General features: G+C 35.5%; 1 protein-coding gene across 3 annotated transcripts in view; it reads left to right on the forward strand.

Moving 5' to 3' along the window:
* Positions 1-11692: 11692 nt before the first annotated feature.
* The window catches only part of LOC123541743 (scavenger receptor cysteine-rich type 1 protein M130-like), a 29581-nt gene continuing 27110 nt past the window's right edge, over positions 11693-14163 (forward strand). For 2 of the 3 annotated variants that reach the window (XM_053532149.1, XM_053532150.1), the window contains exons 1-2: positions 11696-11812; positions 12229-12382. In XM_053532149.1, coding sequence (XP_053388124.1) covers positions 11734-11812; positions 12229-12382 — 233 coding nt within the window. In that variant the 5' untranslated portion in view covers positions 11696-11733. Of the gene's footprint in view, positions 11813-12228; positions 12383-14163 lie in introns of all 3 variants that reach the window. The other variant, XR_008368757.1, reaches the window with a different exon arrangement.

A 14163-nucleotide genomic window follows, 5' to 3' on the forward strand; every position in this document is an offset into this window, starting at 1 on the left:
GTTGTATTTTCCATTGATACATTTGGTACACACCTTACATGTTTGATGGCAGCTTTCTGTGCAATCAGTGGGCAAACCGTTGTATTTTCCATTGATACATTTGGTACACACCTTACATGTGGGATGGCAGCTTTCTGTGCAACCAGTGGACAAACCGTTGTATTTTCCATTTATACATTTGGTACACACCTTACATGTGGGATGGCAGCTTTCTGTGCAACCAGTGGGGAAACCGTTGTATTTTCCATTTATGCATTTGGTACACACCTAACATGTTGGATGGCAGCTTTCTGTGCAATCAGGGGGCAAACCGTTGTATTTTCCATTGATACATTTGGTACACACCTTACATGTTGGATGGCAGCTTTCTGTGCAACCAGTGGACAAACCGTTGTATTTTCCATTTATACATTTAGAACACACCTTACATGTGGGATGGCAGCTTTCTGTGCAATCAGGGGGCAAACCGTTGTATTTTCCATTTATACATTTGGTGCAACTGTTGTACAATGTGTACATTTTACATGTTGGACGACAGCTTTCTGTGCAACCAGTGGGGAAAACGTTGTATTTTCCATTTATGCATTTGGTACACACCTTACATGTTGGATGGCAGCTTTCCATGCAATCAGTGGGCAAACCGTTGTATTTTCCATTGATACATTTGGTACACACCTTACATGTTTGATGGCAGCTTTCTGTGCAATCAGTGGGCAAACCGTTGTATTTTCCATTGATACATTTGGTACACACCTTGCATGTTGGATGGCAGCTTTCTGTGCAACCAGTGGACAAACCGTTGTATTTTTCATTTATACATTTGGTACACACCTTACATGTGGGATGGCAGCTTTCTGTGCAACCAGTGGGGAAACCGTTGTATTTTCCATTTATGCATTTGGTACACACCTTAAATGTTGGATGGCAGCTTTCTGTGCAAACAGGGGGCAAACCGTTGTATTTTCCATTGATACATTTGGTACACACCTTACATGTTGGATGGCAGCTTTCTGTGCAACCAGTGGACAAACCGTTGTATTTTCCATTTATACATTTAGTACACATCTTACATGTGGGATGGCAGCTTTCTGTGCAATCAGGGGGCAAACCGTTGTATTTTCCATTTATACATTTGGTGCAACTGTTGTACAATGTACACATTTTGCATGTGGGATGGCAGCTTTCTGTGCAATCAGGGGGCAAACCTTTGTATTTTCCATTTATACATTTGGTGCAACTGTTGTCCAATGTACATACTTTACATGTTGGATGACAGCTTTCTGTGCAATCAGTGGGCACACCTTTGTATTTTCCATTTATACATTTGGTGCAACTGTTGTACAATGTACACACTCTACATGTTGGATGACTGCTTTCTGTGCAATCAGTGGACAAACCATTGTATTTTCCATTTATACATTTGGTGCAGCTGTTGTACAATGTACACACTTTACATGTTGGATGACAGCTTTCTGTGCAATCAGTGGGCAAACCTTTGTATTTTCCATGTATACATTTGGTGCAACTGTTGTACAATGTACACACTTTACATGTTGGATGACAGCTTTCTGTGCAATCAGTGGGCAAACCTTTGTATTTTCCATGTATACATTTGATGCTACTGTTGTACAATGTACACACTTTACATGTTGGATGACAGCTTTCTGTGCAATCAGTGGGCAAACCGTTGTATTTTCCATTTATACATTTGGTACACACCTTACATGTTGGATGGCAGCTTTCTGTGCAATCAGTGGGCAAACCGTTGTATTTTCCATTTATACATTTGGTACACACCTTACATGTTGGATGGCAGCTTTCTGTGCAATCAGTGGGCAAACCGTTGTATTTTCCATTTATACATTTGGTACACACCTTAAATGTTGGATGGCAGCTTTCTGTGCAACCTGTGGGCAATCCGTTGTATTTTCCATTGATACATTTGGTACACACCTTACATGTTGGATGGCAGCTTTCTGTGCAATCAGGGGGCAAACCGTTGTATTTTCCATTTATACATTTGGTGCAACTGTTGTACAATGTACACACTTTACATGTTGGACGACAGCCTTCTGTGCAATCAGGGGGCAAACCGTTGTATTTTCCATGTATACATTTGGTGCAACTGTTGTACAATGTACACACTTTACATGTTGGACGACAGCTTTCTGTGCAACCAGTGGGGAAAACGTTGTATTTTCCATTTATGCATTTGGTACACACCTTACATGTTGGATGGCAGCTTTCTATGCAATCAGGGGGCAAACCGTTGTATTTTCCATTTATACATTTGGTGCAACTGTTGTACAATGTACACACTTTACATGTTGGACGACAGCTTTCTATGCAATCAGGGGGCAAACCGTTGTATTTTCCATGTATACATTTGGTGCAACTGTTGTACAATGTACACACTTTACGTGTTGGATGACAGCTTTCTGTGCAATCAGTGGGCAAACCGTTGTATTTTCCATGTATACATTTGATGCTGCAGTTGTTCAACGATTTACATGTACATGCTTGATAACAGCTTCCTATGCAGTTATTGTACAAACCGTTGTCTTTTCCATCAGCGCATTTGTCGCATGTGTAACACAATGTAAACACTTTATATGCTTCATTAAACATATTAACAGTTATCGTGGCATTTACAATCAGAATATTTCAAATGGGAAACAATGTCGTTAAATCCACAAGTTTGACAATTACTCATGCAAGCTTATGAAATATCCATCAATAAAGCAGTCCAGACAGTAATTACTTACAGTGTTGCAGCATTGACAACGGGAAGCTCCACCGTTTCAACATACACAGATATTACATTCATTAAATGCAACACCTGAAATATATCAAATATGAAAAGACAATATCTGTAAACAATAGTATTTATCAATTCTTAACTTTCTAAACACCACATAACATTTGTGCATGATTTTCAATGATTCACAGGCTCTGTCCTGATAAGAATACCCTTTGACTATTTTGCAGTGAAGTTTGAAAAATCTGTTTCTCAAATTCGAATTGTTAAAGTTCTGACATTCCTTCAGCCTATTTCTGTTTTCTTGAATCTGCATTGTAGTTCTGTTTAAACGAGCCATAGATTTATGTCTTGAAAAAAGTACCCAAAACATCCCTTGAAATAATTAATTACCTAACCTTTGGTAATAAAATGTAGTATAAATAGAAGTGACAGCCACTCCATCAGGAGTATTTACGGGTGCCGATTTGTGTAGTTATCGCTCACTGCATTTCAATGCTATATAACTTAACATATCTTAGTGAAAACGCTTGCACCATTTCCCATATGAGGCTAGAGGGCGTGGACGGTAGCATGCATTTCCACTAAGTTACAATTTGAATGTTGATCAGGCAAATGATTTTGACTGTGATTTGTTTTTGGTTGACAAACAATATGTAAGCTTTATGTTTTTATATGATAATTGATTTAAAATGTATGTGTGCATATAAAAGTTCAATATCCAGAGAAATTCAGTAGAAGATTTCTGATTTTTTATCAATAATTTTGAATTTTCACTGCAAGCTCTTTCAGTTTCATATCTTTAGGCAGTTACATTTTGAAATAATACAATGAAGTAACGTTGGAACAAAAAGTACGGGAAAAGTCGTAAAAAGACTTTGCGGAAAACTTTACATGATCGCTCAAGAAGAAGAAATACGATTTCTATCACATTCAAACGCTATATAGCTCCGGTTTTAAATTTTTAGGAAATACAATTCTTTCTCTTTTCTGAAACTGTCACTGTTCTCTGAAACTGTCAATGTTCTTACGTAGAGGGAATATATTAAACTTCCCACCAGAGCAACGATGGATGTTTGTAGTCATTTTTATCATACGTAGTTCTTCAGTGTTAGTTTGTTGTCTGTGTAGAGTTATTCGACTGCACAGTTCATTCTTTCTTTGACCGTTGTAAAATTGTTGGCAATCAGTGTAGATAATAGTAATAGAATAAATAACATTTTTTTTTGAAAAACAATTCATACTCTGTTTAACAGTAAACTTTTTAACATTTGAAAATTGAACTGTGCCTCCTTCTAACAAGTTTTGACACGTTTTACATCTGCTTCCGTTATACTTAGTTACAGTCGCGATATCATTACCATATCAAATTTCGATTTAGATGGAATGCGCTTCAATTTTTACCTTTTACTATTTATTATCATTTTTTGTTGTAAAACACTGTTCATTCTGTCGATGTTCTGTAGCATTGCTTTGCATGCGTCTATTGCTGGTGACATATTCTTATTACGTGGATTAAACGCTGTAACAGTTACAAATGAAAAGACAGTATAATCTGATGTTTGATTTTCGCGATCCTTCGTTACTATTATAGATCCTTTTGATTTCGCCATTGATATAATGTGCTTAATAAATTCTTCAGTGTAGTTTTGTTTCAATAATTGAAATTTTAATTATGAATGGCGTCTGTCTTGTAAATGTTTATCTTTCACTATAGTAACTAGTTATTGAAGCTTAGTTTAACGTTATATTATTATCATTATTATTGTTATTTACTATCATTATACCAGATTTATATAGCTCCCTTTTCATGGTAAACACGTTCAAAGGCGCTTTACATACAGCAAACGCAGCCACACAAGGCGCGAAATTCATCCTATACTAGTACAGACACATCAGGGGAACAGAGTGAGACAAGCGCCCCCCCCCCCCCCCCCCCACGAACAGATAGCGAGAACGTTTTAGATACAGACGTGTCCGGCTAATTTAGCCTAGCTCTTTGCAAACAGACCGTCTGGTTCTTTAACGTGCCCGGTGTATAGCACTAATACACGCGAAACCGTCTTTCCTGGGAAGTACCAGTAGAGGCCTCTAGTTAGGTGGAAAACACTCAAGGGCATCTCAGAAATTTCAAGTGCCTGGACCGGGATTCGAACCCCAGAAATCTGGATTGACAGTCAAGCGTGTTACCACTAGACCATTGGACCACCATATTAATTAACCTTGGTGTGTTTTGGGTGATACAAATTACAGTTCAGTACAGTACTTATATGTGTCAGTAGATTTACACCACAAGTCCGTCGTCATATTACTTCCAGAATTTTAGTAAGTATATCTAAAAACAGCATTATGGCATCATCTTCACAGCATGTGAACTGTATTCTTGGATGTAACTTATTTAGTTTTTGTAGAAATTGTAATGCGTTGATCTTTATGTTCAGAATTAGGAAACGTTTATCTAGAAATCGCTTCATAGCTGGGCAGATTACTGAAACAATACTGCATTTGGTGATGCAAGCACGAAATTTGGCATGTGTACTCATCTGAGCCTAATTTTTTTCCAAAAACTCGTTAACCGCTTGAAAATTCAAAATGGCGGCCATTATTAAAGATGGCCGCCACAGGAAGTTGATTTTTGTCAATTTTGAGGAAAAGATACCTTTTAAGATGTTTTGATATTTTATATATTACCTATATACCTATTTTTGATAGACAAAATACGTTTCAAAAATCCAATATGGCGTCTTTGTTCAAGATGGCCGCCGTTTAATGTAAAAACTACTAATTTGCCATCACCAAATGCAGTATTTTCCCAAATAAATAACCTTATCTGCCCAGCTATCAAGCTTAGGCGTAAATAAGTGAAAAATGTATAAATTGTTTCTACTAAGTATCCAAGTACTAATATTGCGTAATTTGGAGCGACTTTAGTGCCCATTGCTGTGCATTTTTGTTTGACTTGGAATTTTCCGTCATAATGTAAAGCATTGTTCTGTAATATAATCTAAAGAGATTTAAGGATGAAGGTTATTTTAAAACGTGTCTCTATTTTCCCGGACTTTCTTTTCTATCCATAATCGAACTGCATCCAATTCAAGGTCATGTGAGATATTTGTGTATAAGCTGATGACATCAAAAGTTGCAAGTATTAAGTTTTCTTCTACCTGTTCTCGCAAATAATTTAGAAAGTCTAAGTCGTCTCTGATGAAATTGCGAGACATTTTTACACAATGGTTTAGTGTATTAGCGAGAAAATGGCTGAGCCTCTGTGTAACACTATTAGGCCCACCTATTATTGGTCTGAAAGGAACGTCATCTTGGTTTAAGACCTTTATGTATTAGAACCATTGTTTCTTATTTTCATCTGCTATTATCTTTCTTTTACGAATCTTTGGTAAACCATAGATATAACAAGTTGTATACTCAATATTTTATACAGTCTGTTTCGTTTTTCATTTGACCTTTGCCGTACTTGTTTATAGGATCGTTTACTAAACGTTGCATTATGAAATTTGCATGTTCATCTAAACCTCTGAAATTATGATATCATAAAATCGGGTTATTTAATGATGCTATTAACTATATTTAATGATATTTTAAATTCTTTTCATCCTCAAACCATTGTTCAATGTGTTACTTGATCTGGGGATATATGTGTCAGCATACCCTGTCCTCTGACTTGTAAATCATGTGAAAAGTGCCTCGCATATACTCGGGTACAATACGGTGTCGCCTGTACCGATATATGTCCCGAAAGCTGTGAAGGCAACACCTGTAGTCAGAATGACGGTCACTGCAAGAAATACAAACCTGGATACAACAGACACTATTGTAACACGTGTGATGCTGGGTTTTAGGGGACAGTATTGTTAGACCTCTTGTAGGTAATATATTGTTAGAAATTTGATTGCAAAATGTATAAAAATTAATGAATGATACTAAATTAATTTATTGAAGCGCCCTGGATACGCTTGATTAAAGCTTCTAGCATTGGTTTAAACAGTTTTATTGACATAGTTGCACTTGTTACAAATTTACAAATATTTTAGCATATAGTTTGCTGGGTTTTGTATCAAATTAAGTATCTTCGAGCCTAGAAAAAGTTGTGTCAAAAATAGTAAAGATCTGTCTTTCCACCAAAAGTAACACAGACGAAGAACATACTGTGTAAATTTCCGTTTGAAACATTGATTGTATATATTTTATGTCATGGATGGTTGTTGAAGGGTGAAACAGTGTGAAAACGAACATTTATCGTCGTTTTTTAGCTCATCGTTTACCCAAGTACAGGTCCCAGCAAAAATATTGGATAACCTTTCTGTCCGTCACGAACTATTTGCTCGCAACCGGTGAAGGAGTGTGTTGCAGAATGTTAAATTGTATCCCATGAATGGAATTAGGTAAGACAACCCCTGAGTTAAATTTGTAAAGAATGTGATTCAACTGTATTAAATCTTCAACCTCATTGCAAATACTTATGGTGACAAATAAGTAGTAAGTGGGCGGAGGTTAAAGGTCCTATATTTTCTCTTCCGTGTTAGTACTATAAAAAGAAACTCTGGAAGCTGGTCACTTTAATTTGAAAGTGTTTTCAAAACTGTTTGGAAGGATATATAACCTAAGGTAATTATGTTTTTATATCTACTTTTGTTCTATTCGGTATAAGATAAAAGCAAGATTTGTTTATGTTAAAATGTACAAATCAAATGCATAATTCAACTATTTGCAGAAATGTGAAATTACGTGCAATCTTAGTTTTTATGGCATGCAGTATCAGAAGAAATTACATAGTTAAACAAAAAAACACGTGCATTTTCCCATCATTTCCTTTACTACCTAATTGGAAATTCGAAATGGGCATCAAAACCGGCGTAAAATTAGCAATAGAGCAGTAACAGCAGTATAACTGTTATTACTGCTGGAATTTATAGCAGTATCAGCGGTATTACTATTATTACTGCTGGAATTTATAGCAGTAGCACGGTATTACTGTTATTACTGCTGGAATTTTAGCAGTAGCAGCGTATTACTCTCTGGTTTATTAATACTGCTGAAATTTATAGCAGTAGCATGCGTATTAACGTTTATTACTGTGTTGTAAATGTTATAGCAGTAACAACATTAGACTTCACATATATATACTGCTGGCAGTTTTATTAGCAACAACACATATTTATCCTTCTACTAGAGGAAGTTAACCGTAACAAAAAAGGGTTGAAAGTTAGAAATCATGTTAAAAAATTTATGCTGTATGCCGTCAAAAAAATTTTCAAAAGCTGTTTAAGATACATTTTTTTGTATGTCTATTTTATTCATCAGGAAACGGGCTCGAACTTTTCAACTAAGCATATATATTCACAAATAAGAGGCATTGCACGATAATCGAATGTTATTGGCCATCGCTGTTACTGCTATAACTTCCAGCAGTTGCTTTTACTGCTGTTACTGCTATAACTTCCAGGCAGTTACTTGTTAACTGCTGTTACTGCTATAACTTCCAGCAGTTGCTTTTACTGCTGTTACTGCTATAACTTCCAGCAGTTGCTTTTACTGCTGTTACTGCTATAACTTCCAGCAGTTACTTTTACTGCTGTTACTGCTATAACTTCCAGCAGTTGCTTTTACTGCTGTTACTGCTATAACTTCCAGCAGTTGCTTTTACTGCTGTTACTGCTATAACTTCCAGCAGTTGCTGTTACTGCTATAACTTCCAGCAGTTGCTTTTACTGCTGTTACTGCTATAACTTCCAGCAGTTGCTTTTACTGTTGTTACTGCTATAACTTCCAGCAGTTACTTTTACTGCTGGTACTGCTATTACTGCTAACTTCAAGCTGGTGGTATCAAAATGCCGGATACGTGAAGATAAGGACGTTGGTTTGCTTTTGTGCAATAGTCTTTTGGCTTTAGCTGAAACTTTTACAGCCAGCATTGAGAAATTGTATATGCTTAAAAGACGACCGCCTTGGTATCCTAGTGTTAGAGCGCCCGCATCAAGTGCGGGAGGCCGTGGGTTCAATATAAAGACTTAAAATCCTGAAAATATATGTCGTTTTTGGTGCGCGGTTTGGTACTCCAAGCTGGCATGTCAGTACCACAGATACCTTGTTTCAATAATTTATCAGTTATTGGTTATAGAACATGAACGTTTTATTGATAATCCATCATTCATTGGTCATAAAACATATACGATTTATTTATATTTTTTCTGATATTGTGTATAAAACGTATACGGAAAATGTTAAAAGCAAAATTAGCACAAGAAAGGAGAAATAAATGTATGTTTCATTGTTGCTTCTTAAACTCACATGTCGGGTTATGTTACTTTAATCCAGATGTAAGAAACATTAAGGAATGCTTCTGACAAAATAGAAAAACGCCAGCTTTTATTTCCTTAAAGATCTGTACATGATGATGATTCATTAAGTCCGTGTTTAAGGTAGTTCTTCAAGTTTGATAAACCGGAAGTAATAGTGTACGGTCATTTATCCGGTAAAAGCAGAATAAAGCCTGGATTCTCTGTACGGAAATGAAAATTATTTTCTGAATTGATGACAACAGGTCAGTGAATTTATTACAACGGCAACGTTACTATCTCTCTGATGTTAAAACATATGACAAGTTTAATAGTTCTGAAAAATGTATTAAAATTACCTTGAAAGTGCGCATCTCTTTAGTCATGGGCAAATATCTCGGGATTAAACAGTACATATACCTATTCATTTTATTTGACCATATAAAAGGCCGTTTGTTTATTTACAACTGTGAGAAGATTTATTAAATTCAACATGATAGAAAAAATTCAATTCCCAAAATGTTATCAAAATTGTGATTTTTCCCATAAACTTTCACATATGAAAATTGTGGTGATGTTATTTGTTTCTTTCAAATCAGTTTAGCAGAAAATCGAGCACACGACCCTATCCATTTCAATTGCCGAATTTTCTAAATGTGTTCTAAAGTTTTGAATTATCGGGGATAATCGAATTCTACATTGTAGAAAAAGTTTTGATCGGAACGTGCGGGTCTACCTTAAGTCATTTTTTTTTATTTAACGTCGCACCGACACATGATAGGTCATATGGCGACTTTCCAGCTTTAATGGTGCAGGAAGACCCCAGGTGCCCCTCCGTGCATTATTTCATCACGAGCGGGTACCTGGGTAGAACCACCGACCTTCCGTAAGTCACCTGGATGGCTTCCTCACGTGAAGAATTCAACGCCCCGAGTGAGGCTCGAACCCATATCGATGAGGGGCAAGTGATTTGAAGTCAGCGACCATAACCACTCGGCCACGAAGGCCCCTACCTTAAGTCATAGTTCAGCTGTTTGTTATATTTTGTGTAGTCTAAATATTATTCTCTGGATCTGTATATTGATTAAACACATAACTTAATTACAATTTTTACTTTTAATTTGAATGTGAATTATCCCTATCGTTTCGAATCGCGGTTTCAGAAGCATTTGGCAATAGAGTGTGTATCTTAGTTTAAGCATTGAATAATCGGGGTTTGATAAATTCTACATTGCAGAAAAGTTTTGATTTGAACGTGCAGAACTACCTTAAGATCAAGTCATAGTTCAGCTGTTTGTTATATTATGTGTTCTCTGACTATTTGACTAGTTTTATTTTATTTTTTCGAATCGCGGTTTCATAAGCAATTAGTGTGTGTAATTTAGATAATAGTATTTCCAAAGTGGCACTTGATACAACGAACACTTAAAGTAAAGGGTTACAAGTCACGCGTATACACTGTTTTACTTAATGATTTGAAGTGGTTTACAAAAATATCGATGATATTTAGATGAACAAGCTTCTTTTTGTGCATTATCTGTTTCTACTTAATATTTTTATTTTTTTACCGATTTTGGAAAAGTTTGATAAAAGTATGGTTAAACACCTAGATAATGTACATTTTTATAATCAAATTGAACAATTTCAATATTTGAATTATATATACAATTCACAAACAAGGCGACATATCTTGTTACCTGTGGAGCTGTGTGATTGCGTAAAGAAGTTTATTATGGTAAAAATAGACATCATTCACTTTAACCCTTACCCTGCTAAATTTCAAAAATGGATTGGTCCATCATTTAACTTGGGAAATTCCATTCATTATTCGAAGGGGTGTTTACTGAAAATTTACTGACTGATTAGCGAAGAGTGCAGACAAAGATTAGACTGCACGAATGTGCAGGTTAATCTCGGCCTGCACTCGTCGCAAAGGCAAAATCAGTTGCCACCAGCAGAATGGTTAAAGTATTTAAATAGAAGGAACGGAATTAAAGGAATTAAATGTGCACTGATGTATACGGGTTGTTGATTTTGATTTTACAATTTATAGCAAAACCGTGTTTTAACACTATTTATACACGTTTGCCTGTAATACGTCGGGCGTAATACTTTTTATAAAGGCGCAGCAGTTGGAGAAATTAACTCTCTGTAAAGATATGAGCCGCGCCATGAGAAAATCAACCTAGTGGATTTGCGACCAGCATGGATCCAGACCAGCCTGCGCATCCGCGCAGTCTGGTCAGGATCCATGCTGTTCGCTAACGGTTTCTCTAATTGAAATAGGCTTTGAAAGCGAACAGCATGGATCCTGACCAGACTGCTGGTCGCCAACGCACTATGTTGGTTTTCTCATGGCGCGGCTCATATTAATTTAATTAATTCTACCTAAATTAAAGATAATGCAGTGGATTCCATCATTCAAGGTAACCAGAAATAATAACTGACCACTTGTTGTGACCGAAAACTGGCACTTGAAAACACTGATAAAATGAATTATACCAATGAAATATATTTAAAGATTATTTAGGAGTGTAGTCTGGAACCATGCAATCTTGTAACAAAATCAGTTTGATAAAGATTGTCTCGGGAGATATTTGAAATGTTCACATAAAGCGAAATTATTGAAAGTAATCGTTTATATACGTTTTTATTATTTGCAGGAACAAAGAGATAGCAAAGATGGCGCGTGAGAAACTCATTAGTATGCACGTAGTATTAGTGATTTTGTTGCATCATGTCTTGATCAGCATTGCAACAGGTAAGACGATTGTTTCCCAAATCAAGTTTTGCCTTTAATATAACAATACAATGGGTAATATTGTCTTAGATTTTCATTTGGATTCAAGTTTTTTTGTTTGTCGTCTATTGTCATCTGCTTTTTCATCGTTATAAGTTGTTAAAATCAATATACTATTTAACGATTTATATCTTATAGGATTTTACGGGTTTGCGAAAGCAGCGTTAAACTCCATTGCTATTTTATATTAATTTATTATGCAATTCTACATTTACTTCAGAAATATAGCATCGAAATACAAGCATGAGATATCATAGTCATTTTGCGCTTATTCCTACTCTCGTTTATCAGATACGTCAGGTATTCAGTGATCATTTATCTACTTGTTTATCACATATGTCAGGTATTCGGTGATTACTTCACTTCTCGTTTATCAGATATCACAGATATTAGGCTTGTCAATGGGGTAGGAATCTTTGATGGTAGAGTTGAGATACTGATGAATGGAACTTGGGGAACAATCTGTAGTACATCTTTTGGCTCTTACGAGAGAGCGTCTATATGTGAAATACTTTTTGGTGCACGGACTATGTACGTATGTCTGATATTTTTTAAAACAAGCGAATTCCTATAATACTTTTGAAAATGTAAAATAAAAAGCGATATCCTATTAATGTTTTAATGGTCGATAAATAAAAACATTTCTTTATTGTATACCAATTTGTGTTTGAACATGATTTAAGGAGTATTAATAAAGATCCACTAGATAAGATTTAATGCATTTTATGTCGTCACTCACATATAATTATTGCAGATAGATGAAAAGGCCCCAAAGTACAATTAATTTCCCATAGGGTTACATACAAATATATCAATGCAAGGCTTTGACACAATGTTCTGAAGACAAATGCAAATACCTTCTCTTTAGAAATCTATTTGAGAGAAACACAAAAATCACTTTGAAGTGACCTGTTGACCTGCTACTTTTCTCCTCACATCTGTCAGAATGAATACTGTATTGCATTTTTACAAAGTGAAGCGGTCCAGCCTACTTTTTATACAAATCCGCAGACAGTCATTTGCACAAGAAACCATGATTTTACAGATTTTTTTACCCCTTTCTCTTCATTTACATCAGATCTATAAAATTTGGCTACTTTCAGAAGCTCAGAATATCTATTTACAATCAAATCCATCATGAAATGAGGGACCTCTTTTCTCTCGGATACACTGGACCTCTTTTCTCTCGGATACACTTCCTTTAGTTGGGTAGGTAACTGTACCTTGTTACCAAAAGTATTTACAGGAAGTCGTATCTGATATATAACCTTTGCACGCGTGTCTACAGAATAACATGCAAGAAGAGAAGTTAATGTGGTGTGTTGTACATTTCATTTCCCTCATAAGTAAAGATTCACTCATTTAGTATCTGTTATCTTTGTGCTTGTTTCCGTTGTATTCTACCAAAAGATGACGCATCAAGTTGAAATGTGGCTTAAGGTGATTTTTTGACATTTTCAGCATTTTGTATAATGTTTCTCTGCAATAAATCCTCTTTCTAAAAGTGTAAATATTGTTATATCTATATAGAAGCAATCGTTAGTAACTGCGAACATTTTATAAGTTATCAGTCAATGAAATAACGCCAATTACGTCGCGATGACGTCAAATCATTTACTTGCGACGATGTGGTTTGTAGTGCGCATGAAATAAATGCATCTTGTTAATATATCACATGAACCGTCATAGTTTTAATGTAAAATTAAATAAATGATTCAATCTACTTATCATCACAATTTTAATACAGTTTACAAACTGGAATTAATTAATACATATAGCTATTGGAAGAAAGTGTTAGCGTCTAATATTTCACAGAATAAACATGTCATATTGCTGTTACCAAAATGTAATTTTAACTATCATTTAAAGTTTCCTCCTTAATCAGAAAATAATTTTTTTTTCTGAAATCTGTATATTTAATCACTTGAATTTATCGTTCTTAAACAGTAAATTTTGACATCTGTCGTCATTCCATAGCTGTTGGAGGGAGGCAAAATTGTCCTGGCCCCGTGTTCACAAAACATTTTCAGTCTCATCTGAGTTTGATAATGAAACTTTATTTGTCATTTATATCTAAATAGCATATTAAAAACTAAATTTTAAGTTTATAACTATTTTCAAATGACTTTTCAGTATTGATGGTCAGTTTCATTTGGAATTAAGTCTTGAAGTTTTAGTAAAAATGATATTAAAATTTCAAACTCAAACTCAGCTGAGACCGAAAAATGTTTTGTGAACACGGGGCCTGGTACGGCTGTCATACAAGGGGTCTAATGTGCCTATATAAATACCGATGGCGTTCTGACCTAAGA

The sequence above is a fragment of the Mercenaria mercenaria genome, chromosome 19 (assembly GCF_021730395.1).
Source record: "Mercenaria mercenaria strain notata chromosome 19, MADL_Memer_1, whole genome shotgun sequence".
Lineage (NCBI taxonomy): Eukaryota > Metazoa > Mollusca > Bivalvia > Venerida > Veneridae > Mercenaria > Mercenaria mercenaria.